The sequence below is a fragment of the Actinia tenebrosa genome, unplaced genomic scaffold (genome assembly GCF_029948245.1).
Source record: "Actinia tenebrosa isolate PJP-AT-01 unplaced genomic scaffold, QUT_ActTen_1.0 PGA_scaffold5__44_contigs__length_20552954, whole genome shotgun sequence".
NCBI lineage: Eukaryota > Metazoa > Cnidaria > Anthozoa > Actiniaria > Actiniidae > Actinia > Actinia tenebrosa.
In genome coordinates this window covers 8,669,972-8,689,715 of record NW_028292582.1, presented here as the reverse complement: position 1 = coordinate 8,689,715, position 19,744 = coordinate 8,669,972, and the positions used below count along the sequence as shown (strand labels likewise).

The 19,744-nt window shown below is 38.5% G+C and overlaps 2 protein-coding genes across 2 annotated transcripts; both read left to right on the top strand.

Moving 5' to 3' along the window:
• Positions 1–4,510: 4,510 nt before the first annotated feature.
• Positions 4,511–8,280, top strand: LOC116303889 (extracellular calcium-sensing receptor). The gene has a single exon (XM_031713498.2). The coding sequence runs from the start codon at positions 4,779–4,781 to the stop codon at positions 7,389–7,391; it is 2,613 nt and encodes an 870-aa protein (XP_031569358.1). The 5' UTR covers positions 4,511–4,778; the 3' UTR covers positions 7,392–8,280.
• Positions 8,281–9,252: 972 nt separating this feature from the next.
• LOC116303890 (uncharacterized) lies at positions 9,253–19,518 on the top strand. The gene is made up of 12 exons (XM_031713499.2): positions 9,253–9,334; positions 11,647–12,242; positions 12,788–13,006; positions 13,235–13,274; positions 13,369–13,421; positions 13,511–13,625; positions 14,232–14,311; positions 14,568–14,611; positions 15,170–15,339; positions 15,997–16,046; positions 16,154–17,908; positions 18,608–19,518. Exons 2-12 carry the CDS (start codon positions 11,676–11,678, stop codon positions 18,857–18,859), a joined length of 3,345 nt encoding a protein of 1,114 aa, XP_031569359.2. The 5' UTR covers positions 9,253–9,334; positions 11,647–11,675; the 3' UTR covers positions 18,860–19,518.
• The last annotated feature ends 226 nt before the right edge of the window (positions 19,519–19,744 follow it).

Sequence of the window (19,744 nt, the reverse complement as noted above, 5' to 3'; positions counted from 1 at the left end):
AATTCGATCCTTATAAGTTAACGAATCAAAGCTCCGGGCAAAGCTATATTTCATAAGTGTTTTATGAATTTTATTTGCAGATTTTTGTATAGAAAGAAAAGAAAAGCTGAATAAATGGGAGAAAGACAGATTCGCAATACATGAAATTTTTCGCATTTTTTCGTATTTGGAATTTTTTCCCAAATGAAAGCCTCAGTGACTCCAATGTAGATTATGTAAACTATTCATGAGCTTAGACTTTGGGAATGACAGCTTCGACCCTTGTGGTAAGAAAACTAGTCATTTTAGTCTAGTCATGGCCATTGTGCCAATGCAGATGTTGTCGTGATAAGTTGAATTTCATCAAGTATTTTTGATTATTGTAAGGTAAAATATTCCCAAAGAATGCAAAAAACTAGGTGCGATTCGATGGCTCGATTTTTGAATTGTTTTGCACTGACGTCCGGTTAGGTATAGTGAAGTACTTTTTACAAACCTGCTGGTTTAAAAATCAAAATAGCAAAATACTTTTGTATCTTAGTTTTAAGATGTTGTTCACCTTTCAAGTCCCGTTTACACTAGCGATTTTTGCTGCGATTTTTGTTGCAATTTTCGGAAATATGAAATCTTTTGTCTTATCCATCAAAAGAGACATTCGTCTAGGAAAATCTTTGTATCCTGAATAAATTAAAACTTTACAAGTAAATTCTTTACCATTATTTATTATGGACAAAATCGCAAAAAAATCGCAGCAAAAATCGCCAGTGTAAACGGGACTTGAAAGGTGAACATCATCTTATATTGAGTCTCCAATATACAGATAAAACTAAGATACAAAAGTATTTTGCTATTTTGATTTTTAAACCAGCAGGTTTGTAAAAAGTACGATACGGCGGCCATCTTGTATCGCAAGGCTTTAATATTGGGCGTTCAGGAGGCAAATATAGAGATCATTATTACAGCCAAAGACGGCACATTGATCACCTTTACCAATGAAAGAAACACAAACTCACGAAACTATATATATTACCCGTTTTTATTGTTTGTGTTTGTTTTGGCATCCTGGATAACCCATAATGCCTTGCGATTTAACATGGTCGCCGTATCGTCGTAGTTATTGTCAACATTCGATTATCAGGCGCGCCATCATCGTTCTCTCCTGTGCATCGAGGGTTTTCATCTCCAGTTTTCCTCCCTTGCTCCTTAAAAATTATCTTTTAATGCATATCACTGTTACAAAGTGTCTGTAATAGATAACAGTGTGTCCGTATTCATACTGCCGCACTTTTTCTAGTCTCCCTCGCATCCGTTTTAGTGTCGGTCGTCACGCAACGCTCCATCCCCGACCGACACTAAAAACGGATGCGAGGGAGACTTCACTTTACGCATTATTCAGAGACATTGTGAGGCTTCGTGTATAATGATCAGTGATTCGTGATAAGCTTCGCTTGTCACGCACAAAGGTTTCAATGTGAGGCTTCGTGTATAATGATCAGTGATTCGTGATGTGCTTCGCTTGTCACGCACAAAGGTTTCAATGTGAGGCTTCGTGTATAATGATCAGTGATTCGTGATGTGCTTCGCTTGTCACGCACAAAGGTTTCAATGTGAGGCTTCGTGTATAATGATCAGTGATTCGTGATATGCTTCGCTTGTCACGCACAAAGGTTTCAATGTGAGGCTTCGTGTATAATGATCAGTGATTCGTGATGTGCTTCGCTTGTCACGCACAAAGGTTTCAATGTGAGGCTTCGTGTATGATACTCAGTGATTCATGATATGCTTCGCTTGTCACGCACAAAGGTTTCAATGTGAGGCTTCGTGTATGATACTCAGTGATTCGTGATAAGCTTCGCTTGTCACGCACAATGGTTTCAATGTGAGGCTTCGTGTATAATGATCAGTGATTCGTGACGTGCTTCGCTTGTCACGCACAAAGGTTTCAATGTGAGGCTTCGTGTATAATGATCAGTGATTCGTGATGTGCTTCGCTTGTCACGCACAAAGGTTTCAATGTGAGGCTTCGTGTATAATGATCAGTGATTCGTGATAAGCTTTGCTTGTCACGCACAAAGGTTTCAATGTGAGGCTTCGTGTATGATACTCAGTGATTCGTGATGTGCTTCGCTTGTCACGCACAAAGGTTTCAATGTGAGGCTTCGTGTATGATACTCAGTGATTCATGATATGCTTCGCTTGTCACGCACAAAGGTTTCAATGTGAGGCTTCGTGTATGATACTCAGTGATTCGTGATAAGCTTCGCTTGTCACGCACAATGGTTTCAATGTGAGGCTTCGTGTATAATGATCAGTGATTCGTGACGTGCTTCGCTTGTCACGCACAAAGGTTTCAATGTGAGGCTTCGTGTATAATGATCAGTGATTCGTGATGTGCTTCGCTTGTCACGCACAAAGGTTTCAATGTGAGGCTTCGTGTATAATGATCAGTGATTCGTGATGTGCTTCGCTTGTCACGCACAAAGGTTTCAATGTGAGGCTTCGTGTATAATGATCAGTGATTCGTGATAAGCTTTGCTTGTCACGCACAAAGGTTTCAATGTGAGGCTTCGTGTATAATGATCAGTGATTCGTGATAAGCTTCCCTTTCTTTTTGCTATCTCTTTTCGTTGCCGAGATATTCAAAATGGAAATCCCGAAATGATGACGTCAACCCAGGATTCTTGTAAAAAGTCAGATCATCAAATAGAGAATATCTCTGTGAGAATGAGCTCAATATGCCTGAATCGTATGCTAGTCATATATAGTTCAAACGTTTCAGTCATTTTGAGCTAATTCTCACAAAGATATTCTCTATTTGCAAGAACGCTGTCATGAAAAATACAAAATAACTAAAATAACAAAACAATGAATTATGTTTAAACTGCAAGCAGATGTTCTTTTTTCACAGTTTTCAAAGTAGACTGACATTTTTCATATTACCTTGTTAGTCATAAACTAATTTATTTTTATTAATTAAGGAGGGCTTTAAAACCCAAACTCAAAAAAATTTCTTACTAATTCCTTTTTGTTGTTTTTATTATCATTTTATTATGACAAAGTTCATGCAATTAGGTACGTCGGTAACTGTCTTATCAACCTAACTCCTATCTATTATCATAGAAGGACATATGCTATAAAATATGTGTTCCATCGGTCCTTTGATTAATTTTATAAATATTTTCAATCTGCTTTTTAATTTCTTCGTTTTTTTATTTACATCAACTAGCTGTTTCTTTTTTACCCCGACGTATTGTGATTTTTTTTCTTTCCTTTTTTTCCTTTTCTGTGTTCCTAAGCAAATGCATTCACAAAGAAAAGCAAGAAAAACCGCTTTTTTATACGAACCCGCTGTTAAAACTAAAAACCCCAAACTTTTCAACTTATTGTTGGCTCTTTCCTGAGCTTCGAGGGTTTTTCTGCAGTTTTTCCTGCTTACCCCCCTCCGCAAAACCTCTCATTTGATGTATATCGCAATTTTATATCACAATTATCAATAATTAAGAGAGACAATTTCAGGAAAAGCCAGATATTATTTATTTCAGAGAGAGAAAAGGGAGTGCGAGTAAAGTGCGATCACATTAACGTTCAACATGTTCAATCAATAATCACATCTATGACTTCAATTTCCGATGAATTCGAACGTTTTATGTTTAAATATTGACTTTTGTTGATTTCTTTTTTCTTGAAAATTAAGTGTCTTCTTTTCCTCAAAATTATTCAAGTGCTTTAATCCCATTTGGGGCGGAGGAAAAAAATATAAACTTCCGTCATTGAAAAAATGAATAGAGACAAAAATATCAGTGCATTCTTTTAAGCTTTATAGTTAGATTAGAAATTTTGAAAAGCAATTTTAGACTTATCTATCATTTACAGGGATAACGTCATCTTTTTGATCAGCCCTATGATATAAGAGCAGCGGGTTTTTTCCGTTGTCAATGCAGATTTTCATTTACAGCGGGTTTAAATGCTACGTAAAGTGACGTGTTGATGAATGCATCAATTATCTTAATACAGGTGACTTTGAATGATTTCCATTAATGAATAACACTGTTTTCGATCCCCCACCGTTTTAATACCAAATTTTATACTTAAGATTTGTCATAAATTGACAGCTGTATGCCACGTAGTTTAGCATATGAAACCTTTTTTTGATCAGTCGTAACTTCCAACAAGAAAAAAAACCCGATAATTCGAAATTCCAAATATTTAGTCAGAACTATTTTGAATTATAATTGAGATTCGTTTTGGAAAACAGAGGAAATGAAAAAAAGGCTTTCTTCATTAAGAATAATTAAATTCAATATCTAACTTCAAGGCGAAAATGAAAACTCTTGACATCACGACATGAAATAATTTATGTCAATTAGCTTCATCTCACTTTAATATATATAGTTTTGGGATCCAATTTCTTTATCAGCGCTGCCTTAGTTAACTAGTGAAGTTAGTCTGTGTCAGCAGACAGGAAAAAGCCTCAGGTCACTGATTAAATCACGCAAAAAAACAACTCAACTGGAAAGAATAGGTCATCAAAATACAAGCTTGGTGAACTTGGTTCAATGACCATGAAATAATTAAGTATAAAATATATGGTGTTGTGCTAGAACGTATTTCGTGCGGACCAAAGTATCCCTTGTTCATGAGTGACATGTCGTGACATTACTTACTGACATCTAATATTTCCTTTTTTGGTACTTAAAGCACTTTGAATCGGTCATGAACGAAAGCGGAACTCCAAGTTTCGTAAGCTCTGAATAGTTTTAGCAGCTACGTTATTGGGTTCTCGACGGATACTCGACTCGATGGCAGTAGTGATTCGAATCCTGGGTGGCTTAAATTTACTGTTGGTCGTTTCTTTGTGTCTTTATGGCGACGCCATTGGTTTCCCGTCTCTCGTCAACCGTAAGTTTGTCAAAAATGGTACTATTTCTATCGGTGGAATATTCCCCATCCATGTTGGTGCTAGTTTTCGACCTAACTACATGACTATGTCTCAAGCAATGGTCTACGCGGTTGAGAAAATCAATAACGATTCATCAATACTGCCTAACATTAGCCTTGGCTTTGAAGTCTACGATTCATATCTATCTAAAAGGCTTGCGATGGAAATCGCTCTAGAAATGGTTAACAGACAAAAGATGTCGTCGTTGTATGAAGGCAATTCAGACCAAGAACGTTGCATCTCGCATTCACATGGACTAGGTCGTATTCCAGCTATGATTGGAACCGGTACTTCCAGTAGTTCGATTCTAGTATCCAACTTACTTCAAGTGGAAGGTTTACCGATCATAAGTTACGCAGCAACGTCCGACGAACTCAGTAAAAGCAATGTTTACTCTACATTCTTTCGCACGGTTCCCCCTGACCGGTTTCAATCTCAAGCCATGGCTGATATTGCATGTCGTTTCAACTGGACATATGTTGCAGCGATTGCCGTGGACAATGCGTACGGTCGCTCGGGTATTGATTACTTTCGAAAAAAGTCCCAAGAGAAAGGCACGTGTCTGGCAATGGAAGGATATTTTCCAGAGCCTACGCACAACTTGAATGCAACGAAGGAGAAGATTCAAAAGATCATAAAGGAGTTGAAAACTCTTGAAAATGTTGATGTTGTTGTCCTATATTGCACTTCAAGGGGCGCAAAACTAGTTATGGAAGAAGTTATGAGGCAGAAGGTTTCGCACAAGACGTGGATTGCAAGCGAAGGTTGGGGGAATTCCAGGAAAATGCTGGATGAAAATTTGATGCCTGTGATCAAGGGGCTTGTAGGCGTAGTACTGCGGAATAGTGTGGTTGATGAGTTCGTAGAATACTTAGTAAACCTACCATCTACGTACAGACCAGTCGACTGGTGGACTAAATTTTGGGACGAACAATTCGGAACCGTTAACCCCAAAATCACGAGAGAAATTTATATTAATAAAATGCATACGAGCATGTCTGCAAATGTCATAAATGCTGTCTTTGCTATTGCACATGCATTAGACGCAATGCAAAGGTGCAAGGAACCGTTTGGACTTCTAGATGGTGGCAAATGCCCATCTATAACGAATCCCAAAGATCTTCTAAGATATTTACATAATGTGAACTTCACAAGCCCAGTATCACGAGTTCATTTTGATGCCAATGGTGACCCAGATGGATCTTATTCCATCGTTAATCTACAAGAAAAAAATGGTTCTTGGGAGTTCACGCAAATCGGTTCTTGGGTCGCGGCCAGGAATGTCCCTCTCGATCTAGATGATGCTATGATTATGTGGGATGGAGATAGCAAAGGTGATGTTCCAAGGTCTATCTGTAAGGAAACATGTTCTCCTGGTTATAGACAAACAGCAGAAATCAGTTGTTGTTGGGAGTGCATCAATTGTGGTTATGATGAAATATCTACGACTTACGGCGCCAAGAACTGCACCAAATGCCCTCCAGAGACCATTCCTAATCCAGGGCACACTAAATGCTTGGATGTACCCATTGTTCACATTACCTACGACAGCTCTGTAGGCAAAGCATTCCTAGTTATTGGACTTCTTGGATTCTTAGCTTCAGTGTGCGTCGCTCTTTTATATATCAAGTACAATAGCACGCCGGTCGTGAAAGCTTCCAATAGAGATCTCAGCTATATGCTTCTCTTCTGTATTTCTATGTGTTATTTAGCCCCTTTTGTATACCTTGCGGAACCATCTAACCTCGTGTGCGTACTCAGCCAAGTATGGTTCTACCTCTTCTACACGACGTGTATCGTTATTCTTGGTGCCAAGACCAACAAGATTGTACTGCTCTTCCAAGAAAGAATGCCGCGTTCAAAATTCTCTTCCGGATTCGGGAAATTCCGCCATGTCTTCTTCGTTGTATGCACAGCCCTCGCAGAGATCATTATCATAGTAGTTTGGGTCTCTGTGGATCGGCCAAGTCCATACTTAGATAAATCCAATGACAGAATGTATATCCAGACCTGCAAACCATCGGTGACTTCAGCAGGCAAAGCTTGCAGTAACATTCTGATGGTTATCCTTATCCTCGCTTCATTCACTTGCAGCTACTTCGCCTATAAGGCAAGGAAGCTACCAGACAACTTCAACGAGGGCAAATTCATAGCATTCTCAATGTATATTCTAGTAATCTCATGGCTTGCATTTTATCCAGTCTATCTCAACATACACGACATATACAGCGTTGTTGTTTTGAGTGCCACCACGATTGTCGCCGCCACGGGATTGCTGTTTTGCATGTTTTGGCCAAAAATATACATCATTATCTGGAGGCCGCACAAGAACACGAAGCAATATATGAAAGAACAGTTGACAAGGCATGCCTTTCGGTTAGACACTGCGGAGACAGCAGCACGCCATCAAAAAAACATGAGTACGAGCTCGACTAATGAGGCGATTTCCGTACCCACTGATACTCAAATATGATTTATAGAAAATAACTGCTATATATATCTTGCATTGTGTTTGCAAGGGCGGATCCAGGGGAGGGGCCCAGGGGGTCCGGACCCCCCTCCCTTACAACTCGTTTTCCCCTTTTTAACATACGATATATTACAGATAATCTTTAAACTATGATATCGTAAACCTTTTCTATTGAAAGTCATGTAGGTTTATAAATTGAAAGCCAAATCACGTTGTCGTGTTTGCGTTATGAAGGTTACGTCAAAAATGACGTCACTATAATTGAGTGTAGGTTTTGGACCGCCCACCCCCTCAAAAAAATCCTGGATCCGCCATTGACTTGACAGCACACATGCGCACTTTCTATTTCTTCATTCGTATCCAAAGTAACAAGTATAGTTTGTATTTTACTGAAGACATTTAAAAACTTGCTTGCTGTGTTGTATGCAGTTATTAAGCATGTGGGGAATGGAGAACACGGGAAGCACTACTCCTCCCCTTGTGCCTGAAACTCAGATTACTACTCCTAAGTCTTATTTCGCTTCTCTTAACACTTCTCTTGTTCTGCCAATCCCCGCATGCTACTCCGCAGCACGTGTGCGCATTTTTGATGTAGCAATATTTGATGTGTAAGTAGGCCAATGAAACCGTGCCCAAGGAATGCACGTTTTATATACACATTGTTTATAATGTAGTTTGATAAATCACTGATAAATATTTCATGATAGCTTTAAACAAAAACGAGTGGGGGAGATGGGTTGGGTATATGTGCGCGGGGACTGGGAAATGCTGGCGTCTTTGGTTAGAGATGCGGTATGTCGCAGTACCATATAAACAGAAATTATAGCCATATAGAGAGAGTAAATTGTACAAGAAGTTAAAACAAAGTGGAGTAAAAGCTCTTGTCAGTAAACTGTTCCCAGGATGCATTTCAAATCAGGAAAATATACTTAATTTTACTGATGGGATGTTTGCTTACTAAACTATTACTTCTGAATGCGGAAAAAAAAAAAGGGATTGGGTAGTCACTCTTTCTAAAAAGATATCGCCAACTTGATAACAATATGCTTTTTTTTTTAAATAAAAACAATTCTGGATACGGTCGGGTTTGAACGAACCCAACCGCAGAAATTAAAAACAAAAAATCGATTCTACTTTGCCATACCCCCGAGACATCCGCAGAGCTGAGGCGTCGTATGGACTTCGGACCTGACGGCGATTAAATCCTTCTGCCCTTGGGTGTACGAATTACGCAAGAAAATGTTCTAGCCGAAGCATCAGGGGAGAGACCAGCCGGCCCCCAGACCATATCGGCTAATCCCTTGCATCTCTGCCACGCACGGAATCGGTTGGAAATATAAGGTTAAAAAGTCTAGTCTATTCGGTGCATTGTTTTTACGGCTATTGTTATGCTGATTTACCTGGAACTGTGGTCCAGTGGATAAAACCTTGGGCTTCCATATCAGGACACTGAGTCAGGTCCGGTTGGGCGAAGTTAGTACCTGGATGGGTGACCTGAAACTTAAGCCTACTAAAACTAGAATAAGTGGGTATTTTTTCAAAACTTTCAATCGATTACTATATTTTTAAGATTTTCCGCGTTCTAAAGGGATATATTCACACCTGTCATCCATCCATTCATCCATCCATCCATCCCTCGACTCTTTCCCTCCCTCCCTCCCTCCGTCCATCCATCCATCCATCAATTTTCTTTTCTTGTGCTTTACATTTTTTAAATTAATTTTTTATCTAATTTATTTATTTTCAATCATTAAATTTTTTCGCTATTCAATTTCCCTTACCTACCCCTCCCCCAGCATTTGGATCTTCAAGACACAGCGGTAAGACATGCACAAAGAATGCGCTAATAAAGTGCGCTGTAGATGTAAACAAAAAGATGTCGAGAAACATAGACAAGAAGCATCAAAACCTCTACAAAATGACACCTAAAAACTCCTAAAAAACAGGTAAAAACTAACAAAACTTCATTTAGATCTTTAATATACATAATAGAAAACGAAAGGAATCATATTTTATCTCAATCGGATTTAAAATAAGTAAGAAACTTGGGTTTAAAGTCGAGGGTTTCTTTGTAAGGGGAATTCAAAGATGGCAACGTCTTAGCTTCGTTGCTGAGCTGATTTCGATTGTAGAATAATATTTTACTTCATTATTATCTGCTTGTGTGATATTACGTTTATTCTTAATGCTGATTGTATAGAATTTCTATCGCTTTTTCAAATCAGAATACGAAAATCATAATTATTAGATCATGTTATTTTTTCTTCCCACTAGCCGCCTACATAAAAATTTCAACTGGTTTTTATATTGTCAATATAAGCTTAAAATGATATTTTCTTTGTGCTCAGCTTTTGTTCGATAAATGGTGATCTTTTCTATTCTATGTCAAGGAGGATTTTCAGTAAAATGAGACACATTTTTTTCTCAGTGAAGTTTATATTTCAATTTTTTTCTGGAATTATTTTTTTCCAATTGTTGTTTTCTTTTATTAACGAGTTTGTTTAGTCAAATTTAAAATATATTTGTTTTCAATATATTGACAATTTATTAGAAGTTACATTTTAAATAATGTCTTAAATATTTCATTTAAAGTAATTCTAAAAGCTTATTTTGCACATAGTAATCACAGATATGAAATAACAATAGATTGAGAAAAAATAATAATAGAATATTTAATTCAACTTTCATTTTGATTATCTGGCTTTTACTTAAGAATCATATAGAGAGAGCTTTCTTTATTCACCTTTACAACTATCTTATTCGTAGCAGACATTTTCTAGTAAATGCATTATCCATAACTAGAGTACAAACAATTAATCCGTGAAACACTAATGACTAAATAGTACAAAATAGTGCTGATTAAACAATAGAAAACAATAGAATTTGCATGAAATTGTACTATTTAGTATTACTAAAGTTTCACAGTTATATTGTTTGCACTCTACTTCAAATTTTTATATTGTAGGTATGATTATATGATTATAGGGAATATTGAACATAAGACTCTAATTAAGATTTAATTATTTATTTTTAACGACTTAAATTGTTCTGGTAATTCTAATTTTGTTTTGATGAAAGAAAAACGTCAAATCTTGTTTATCTGAGCATACAGTAACTGAATGTATGTTACGGTTTAGACCCCATGGGATTTACTGGACTCCCAACAAACCCAATGAAAAAACCATATTGCTAAACAACACCTAATTTGTAACCAAAAAAACCTATTATTTAATAAATAATAGCGATAAATAAATGAGTTATGATTATAGTCATATTACATAGTAGCCTTTCTATATATACATAATGTAATAGACCAGTTTTGAATTCCAAACTACCACTGCGGTCCTTGATTACAGACTCATTTGCTCAGGGTTAGCCTCGCATCAGTGTTTAAATATTCACAAATACCAACAGAAAAGTAAAGAATGCACAACTTCAACAATAAAAATATTTTGAAACTCGACAGACCTTGACTGGAACACGTGAATATTCTGCACAAACTCAAGGCTAACCCTGTGCAAATGAGTCTGTAATCAAGGAAGACAGCGGTAATTTTGAATTTGAAAGGGGTCTATTATAATCCAAGGCACTTAACATTGAGTTGGGAATTTCAAATTGCTTTTTATGCAATCTACAATCGCAAAAGAGAGTTAGCATGAGGGTGGTCAGTGCCAGGGTTTCTTTACATCCTCAGTGGTTCTTATGTCCCTGTTGGTATAGGTTGCTATCAATAGACGTCACTTTTGGTAATAGCTCTTTTTTGATGGCTTGTAGAATCCTGGAGGTTGTTTTGATCCCTTGTTTTCTGGTTTGTTGTGGTAGAAATAGTCAAATACAATAGTTTGAGGACTTATTTTGACTTAGCATCCGCTAGTTGCCCCCCAGTCAACCGCTTGTTTGCCCCCCAGTCAACTCCAAAAAGTCATGTGATTGATAGTAAGCAATTGGTTAGTGATGATGAAGTGTGGAGAGATGGGATCATGGGTTTTCATAGTTTTGTCTTTTGTTTCTCTTGTTATATCATCCAACATGGCCACCATGTATTTTGTTATTTCATTTTATTGGGAATGATTGCATTGGATTATCTAGAGTGAAGGCATTTAACCCGTGAAATAAAAAATACTAGTCAACGTGTAATAGTCAAATAGACACAAAAGAAAACAATGTAATTAGGGTCTACTAAAGTGTATTAGTCTAACATCTATTTCACGGGTTTAATGACTTCACTCTAACTGATTATTGATATTTAATTTACTAGGTTATGACTGGTAATGCAGGAGGAATGATATGGAGCATTTTGGACAGCCCAGGCCATCTACATCTAGAGTCATAGTCAACGGATCTCTCTCCCCAACAAACTCTCCAACTACTTCTCCAAGAACAACAAGATCTAGACATAGAACAGAGTATGGCAGCTTGCGAGCTCATCACGACAAGGGAAGTACACCGTCATGGCGCAACTCAAACCACCCCACAGGATATCTCAGTCCCCCTCGTGCTAGTTCATTGCCTAGCTTTGGAATGGCTGGCACTTCTTCCACAAGTACTAATAATCCAATACATGGTTCTTTACAGTCATTACCTAGTGGATTACATCATAGTCTTAATGGTTTAGCATACCAGCCTGGAACAGGAAGCACTCACCATGTTTTTGGTAGTACTAAAAGTGTATTTGGTTCACTTACTACACAGCAAAAGATAATGAGCCACAGGAATGTAGAGCATGAAGAAGCAATGGATATCGACGCACAGGAAGATATGGATACTGGGCATGCATCATCTGTTGCTCCAATGGCTAGTCAGTCCAAGACATTAAGTTCAGATGCTTTATTAACAAGTTTGGGATCACCAAAGGTAATTTATTACCAAAGACTGTTTTCTTTGCTTTGTGCTCATCAAGACCAAGGTCACAACAGGTTTATGATTGAGGAATGATGAAAAGGTAAATTATACACCTTGAAAAGATGAAAAAACATACTGACATTTCGGACGCTAGTCCTTCGATGAAGGACTAGTGTCCGAAACATCACTAAATTTTTTCATCTTTTCATGGCGTAAAATTTACCTTTTTATCATTATTGTTTCACTCGAAACACAGTTAGTTGGCCAGTCAGTTGGTTGGTCACACAGTCAGTCTGTTGGTTGGTCCACGCTAGTACTCTACTTGTTATCACCACTTGTTGGTTGGTTGCCTGGTTATTCAGTCAGTCGTTTGGTTGGTTGGTTGGTTGGCTGGTTGGTCGGCCAGTCGGTCGGTCCATCAGTTGGTTGGCTAGTTGGTTGGTTGAACAGTCGTTTAGTCAGTCTGTCAGTTGGTTGGCTGGCTAGCTAGCTGGCTAATGGGCTATCAAATGTTCATGTTGTTCAATTTAGTAATAACCAATTAAATTTATGTTCAGAAAAACGACACCCACACTACTGTTACACGCTGGAAAGAACTGTCAATCAAAAGTAAAGTTGTCAGTGACCCACCCAAAGCTGATAAACCATCATGCTCTGACGTATCAAGTAATAAACCTGCCAAAGAGATGGCAAAGAAAAAAGCTATCTATATTGTCATGCATGTTAGTAAAGTTGTAATTGGTACACTACATGCTAAAGCATCTGCACCAGTTAAGGTTAGTACTGTAGCTAACCTGGGCCCAGTTGTACGAGGGGTGGATAGTGCTATTTGAAGGATAAACCCTTATCCAGTGGATAAAGTGATGCTGTTATCTAATAAATAATAACTGGATAAGATTTATCCCTGAGATAGTGCTATCCATCCTTTGTTCGACCAGGCCCTGGAGGGTAGGGAAGTCTTGAATAGTAATACATTAAAGTAATAATTTTTCTTGCTATTCCAGATATATGCAGAAAAAGTGTTTGTGGAGGCTGAACTAGATGGTACATTAAATGTTTTTAATGATATCACAAACTATAATCTCACCCAACGAAACCATTATTGTCAATATTTATCTTTGATTCTTATCAATTTTAGACCATTCTACGATGTCTATCAAGATTCCTTGCAAAGATTTCACTAATTGTACAGTAAGTACATGTATTAATGCAATTTTTTCCACAAAACATTAGTTACAAAATATATAAATAAGAATACATATTTTTTGATGTATTTTCAGGTTAGCTTTGAATTATCTAAGCCAATTATTGCATTAACTTTATCCAAATCTGCTACCAAGGCCATTCTTGACTTGAATAAAGACAAGGGAAACTTCTTGGATCCTGAGCAAGAAGGTGAATAGAGTAAAGCTTGTAGTTTTTTCCAGGATGACAGAGAATTAAAACTAGGGAAGAGGGAGGGATGGAGGCTTGCTAAAAACTAAAAGTGGAGGAACTGGGAGTTAAAAGTATAATGAATATTAGGTAATTAAGTGGGGTCAAGCTATATAGTTCCCTTTCCCTACAAGAGTGGTTCATTTAGGCTTGGTTTACACTTGTACCACAAGTATTAGCATAAGCAATGAGCATGTGCAGACTTTGTTTCTCACTTGTTAGAGAAGAGCTGCAATGAGTCTGTTCGTTGATCAAAATACAACTGTTTAAGTTAGCTTGGTTTATTGATTTCCTATTTCAGACCCCATTTCATTCCCTATAGTATCATTTCTTTGTTTAACGGTTGTACTGTACATGAGAAGATATATGAATATGAATACAACTCAAACAAAGAATCTTATTCTCAAGAGAATGACACGTGGTCTAAAATAAGAAAACACCATTTCGAGACAGTAAAGTCCCTTATCCTTCTGTTACAAGTGAAAAGCAAGTAGTAAATAAAGGTTACCATTCTTCAACTTCGTCTATTTGTAACTGAACTGTTTTCTGTTGCTATTTCATTTGAAGGTAATGGCAAGAACAGAATTTTCCTTCAATTGAACAGTAACTCACTAACAAGAGAAGTAAAACAAGACCTCACTGAACTGGTAAATAAAGACAAATTTACAGAGCTTGAACTAATGGCAGTAGTTAACTAGCCAAATAATAGATAGTTCGTCATTTTGGCTTGTGAAATTCGCTAATTTAAGATCCACACTTACTTCTAAAATACTGAACAATTTTCACATGTTTTTTAAAACAAAGGTGTGGCAACTTCTACTCGGATATTTCAAGAACCAATCTGTTGTTCTATTCTTTGTGTTAAAGTCAACATTAATTTTCTCTATGACCTCTTTTTTATAGTTTCAGAAAAGGCTTGCAAACCAAATTAAGTGGAAGGAAGTCAGGTAGAGTTTGCTGGGTTTTTTCTTGTCTTGAAATTTCTCCTTCCATCCTTTCTCTTTTATTCTACCATCCATTCGTCCTTTCCTTCTCACTTAGTTAGCCATCCACTCTTCAAACCATTCTTTAAATATCAGTCAAAGTTAGCCGCATTTTTGGCGCGAAATACAAATCCGCAAAGGGAAATGCATGGTTTCTCTGAATTTCCTCTTAAGCCCCGTTTACACTAGCGATTTTTGCTGCGATTTTTTTGCGATTTTGTCCATAATAAATAATGGTAAAGAATTTACTTGTAAAGTTTTTTTTCAGGATACCAACATTTTCCTAGACGAATGTCTCTTTTGAAGGATGAGACAAAAGATTTCATGTTTCCGAAAATTGCCGCAAAAATTGCAGCAAAAATCGCCGCAAAAATCGCCAGTGTAAACGGGGCTTTACTTGTTTCTCGAACTGCCTTTCACTTTTTAAATTCAGAGCTCGTTTTTCATAAGAATGTCGTACATTGTTTTCGCTTTTTCCTTCTGTATTTCAAAAGCTTTTTTTTTATCTTTGAATTTCTGTAGTCCATCAGAGATGAACTCCTTGCTTTACCCAGAAGAAAAAACAACAGAACAGACGGCACAAGACAAACAACCGCCTTCAGAATCAAAAGATAGCGAGAAGAGTAAAAAGGCCACCGAACCTTCCTCTCCTACTGCAACCATACCACCGAGGAAAATACTCACCCCTAAAAGTAGGTTGCTAGGTAACGGTGTAAAATTAAGTTGCTAGGTAACGGTGTAACGCTGCGTTCGGAGGAGGGGGGCAGGTGAAATTGAGGGGCATCGGAAAAATTTTTGTAGGAAAAAGGGGATGATGGGCAAATTTTTATCAGAAAATTGGGGGATGCATAATTTTTGGAAGAAGCTACAAGCCTTGCTTAGGGGGGATCGTATTTTTTTGCATGACTTTAAGGGGGGGTGTTAATAATTATTCTGGACATTTCAAATTTTCACCTTTTCCCTTCACCCCCCTCTACCATACATTATGAACGCAGCCTAAGTAAGAAAGAGTAGGTTGCTAGGTAATGGTGTAAGTACAGGTAAGTTGCTAGATAACGGTGTGAATAAAAGTAGGTTGCTAGGTAACGGTGTCAATAAGAGTAGGTTGCTTGGTAACGGTTAAATTGGGTTGCTAGGTTTAAATAAAATTAGGTTGCTAGGTAAGTGTGTAAACGCAAGCATGTTGCTAGGTAACGGTGTCAATAAAAATAGGTTGCTAGGTAATAGTGCAGATAAAAGTAGTTTGCCAGGTTACGGTTTGAATATTTATACAGGGATCGTACTGTGGCTTAAAATTCCTGGAAAATTCCGTCTGGAATTTTGAAATTGTTTTTTTCTATTTGTTTTAGAGTCACGTTTTAAGAAAGGTTTATTCCAAGAAAGCTCTCCTTCTACCTCGGTAAGTTTTTCTCCTTATTTCAGAACACCCACCACCGCTATCGCGCGCCCTTCCCTCCATTACATCACCCAATATCCCATGTTATAGCTTCTCTTTTCTCACTAAAGGATTCAAGTTCCACTAACACAAGCATAGCTGAAAACAGTGTAACGCAATCCTCGACTAAGACTGCTGGTAAGGTCACGAGTGATGCGCAACAAGAGGACAAGATCGTGACTCGAAGTAGACGACGAAAGGCTGATGTTGTTACGCCAGAACCTTCTTCACCTCCTAAAACATCCGCAAACGATGCGCGACACCCGGTCGGGAAAGCTGAATGCCACACTAAACGCGTAGTCAACACTGACGAGAAACAAGGTGTTGAAACCATTGAAGAAACGAAGGGAAGTGACACCAAAAGCGTGACGGCCGACACTCAGCGTGACATCCTTCACCATCATTCCAGAATCGAGTCACACATTACACTACTTGGTCAGCACAGTGAAAAACAGCGCCACACTCTTGAACATCACCAGAAGCTTTTGACACTAGAAAGAGAAGAGAGGAATCGAAGTATTGAAAAGATACAAGAACTACAATCAACAAATCGCGAAAATCAACATTTTTTAAGACAACAAATTGAAACTATTGATACGTTAAATAGAGAACTTGAGAATCAAAATATTACGTTGCGACAATTACGACAAGAGCTGGGACAAGAAAGGGAGGCGTCCAATAGGATGAGGAAGGTGCAAGCAGATTTGATTCAAGCGCGCAGAGAATTGGAAGAAGAAAAAGTCGTACGTGGAATACGTGATAAACAGCAGCTGGAAAAAGAGAATGAGCTGGCTGAATTGAGACGTGTTTGTGCAGAGGAAAGGAGCCTTAGACAAGGCTTGAATGAAGAATTACAGCGCATCCAAAATGCGTGTGTACAACACATGGATGAGCTGGAGAATCAGAGACTTTTTCGACAAACGCAAGATAGAGAACTCCAAGGAAGGGAAGAAAGAATACAGGAAAATGAACAAAGGTATCAAGAAGAACACGCTACAAGATTAAGTTTGGAAGACGAGCTTCGTCGCGTGAGGATTGAAAACGATGAACTCCGACGTTCAAGAGATGGAGTTCAAAATGATCTTCGTGAACAACGCCAACAAATGTGCCAAGAAAGAGAATCGTTCACACAAGAACGACAAAATTACGAACAGCGTTTAAGAGAAAGTGAAAGGACTATCTCTGATAGCGAGAGAAGGATACGAGAGCTACAAGCCGCGCTTAGCACGTCACAGGGCCTGATGGAAGAAAATCGGCGGATCGAACCTCGTGATTGGATAATACGTAGAGAGGAAGTGACGACAACCGACACGGTCTTGGGGACAGGCGCCTGGGGCACAGTTAAGGTTGGCGTGTTTCGAGGAAGTAAAGTTGCAGTTAAACAGATCCACGAGCTGATTCTTTCACCTCATAATCGTAGGCTCTTTGAACGGGAAATGAGTATCGCATCTCGCTGTCGCCATCCTTGTTTACTGCAGTTCATTGGTGCTACAAATGACGATGGGATCCCTTTATTCTTGACCGAAATTCTCGACACTGATCTACGAGCGATTCTTTCACGTCGATCCCTTCACCAAGAGGAAATCATCACTATTGCGTTAGACGTTGCTCGTTCTCTCAACTACCTCCATCTTAATAAACCTTTTCCAATCATTCATCGTGACATCAGTAGTTCTAATGTGTTACTATGGAAACGTGATACATGTTGGCGCGCCAAACTTTCCGATTATGGAGCGGCTAATTTCATGAGGCAATGCATGACGGTAAACCCTGGGGCTGGGATCTATGCAGCACCAGAGGCGTCCACCTCGCAACAGTCAACCAAGGTGAGTTGAGTTCTGTTTGTCTGCTGTGTTGTTCTCTCCAACGAGGATTTCCTCCAGATTCTCCAGTCTTCCTCCCTCCGCAAAAATCAGTATGTGGATTGAGTTTGTTTGCTGCGGTGTTCCATATTCTGCGAATTCGGTAGTTACGAGCTGCACGCTGAAATTTGTTTTTTTCCTGCCGTCAACCAAAAATAATCAGTCGGTACCTTTTATATTCTTGACTTGCGGTAGTGAAAAATCATTTTCACAACAATCCGTTGAAATGTCTGAGTTCTATTCCGTCCCTTGCCATAAGTATTTTCTTTGGATAATTTCTGGTTTTTCTCCCTCCGTAAAAGTCAACATAGAATATTAAATGTAGTGGTAGTGTGTGTGTGTGTGTGTGTGTGTGTGTGTGTGTGTGTGTGTAAAGCTACCTACGGACACACTGTGCAACATTGCGCGCAATGTTGCATGCAATTGATGTTGCGAGCCATGTCACACGAAGTAATTTGATGATGTAGTAGAAAACTATCCTACTTCTGCAATATTGCCTGCAATGTTGCGCGCAATGTTGCACCGTGTGTCTGCTTGGAAACCAGTACTTATAATGAATTTATTCACCTACAAAACAGTTTAAAAAGAATTTTTCACACATTGATCGATAGAATTTAAATATTTTAAAAATTGCATGTGTAATATTGGTCCTTTCTCTTACAGGTCGATATTTACAGTTTTGGTTTACTTCTATGCGAAATGTGTATACGTGAACTACCAGTCCCTCAACAGACGCGTGAGCAGGTGAATCTGGTAACGAATGGGGTGTTGCGCGAGTTGGTTATGAGATGCGTTCACGATGATCCCGAAGCACGGCCAACAATGGCTGAAGTTATAACTTTGTTGGAGCAACAGGAAAGTAATCTGCTTCAAAGTGGACTTGTTACTGTAAATGGAAGAACTGCTACTATATGACAAACCTAATGTGGTGATTACTAGGATGTCATGCCTTCTCTGTCACTTTTCCGTGTCAACCAGTTAAGTTCTTGTGATGTAAGAAAATCGATGCGATGTCAAATGAATATGGAAAATACTAGGTTGTCTGAGAGTTGTTTTCAGAAGAAGAAGAAAAGGATGAAGACCAAGAAGATGAAGAAGAAGAAGGAAAAAGAAAAATAGAAGAAGAAGCCGAAGAAGATGGTGATGATGATGATGTTGGCGTTGGTGTACGTGATGGTGATGGTGATGGTGATGGTGATGGTGATGGTGGTGGTGATGGTGATGGTGATGGTGGTGGTGATGGTGATGGTGATGGTGATGGTGATGGTGAAGGTGAAGGTGATGGTGATGATGATGGTGGTGGTGATGATGATGGTGGTGATGATGGTGATGGTGATGGTGGTGGTGATGGTATTGATGATGGTGATGATGGTGATGGTGATGATGGTGGTGATGATGATGGTGCTGATGGTGGTGGTGATCACCTCCAGCTCTATCGAAAAAGACATTTTTTTGAAACAAAAACTGTGGGATATTCCCATTCCATTTACTTATTGAGTTTCAATTTTTGCTTGTAACATATTCGAATACGGATGAAAGCAAGAGAACGTTAAACAAAGAATGTTTTTCCAATACGTTTGCAGTAAAACAATTAGATAGCGTGTAACGTTCATTTGAAACCGAATTAATTGATGCTATCGCAATAGTGCGTTGCAGTTGCACCGACAGGGAGTGTTGCGCGTTACATTGGATTACAGCATCGACTAATCCACTGAATAAGGATTTACACGTTGGATAGCGCTATCCACCCTTCGTACAACCGGGTCCTGCAGTGTGTATTTCACGGGTTTATGAAAACCA

What these genes read in the sequence shown, in the direction of transcription:
- LOC116303889 (XM_031713498.2), top strand. Translation starts at nt 4,779, where the DNA reads ATGGCAGTAGTGATTCGAATCCTGGGTGGCTTAAATTTACTGTTGGTC.
- LOC116303890 (XM_031713499.2), top strand. Translation starts at nt 11,676, where the DNA reads ATGGAGCATTTTGGACAGCCCAGGCCATCTACATCTAGAGTCATAGTC. An exon ending in CTTGGATCCTGAGCAAGAAG is followed by an intron (nt 13,626 to 14,231) that starts GTGAATAGAGTA and finishes TTTCATTTGAAG; the next exon opens with GTAATGGCAAGAACAGAATT. An exon ending in CCTCGCAACAGTCAACCAAG is followed by an intron (nt 17,909 to 18,607) that starts GTGAGTTGAGTT and finishes TTTCTCTTACAG; the next exon opens with GTCGATATTTACAGTTTTGG.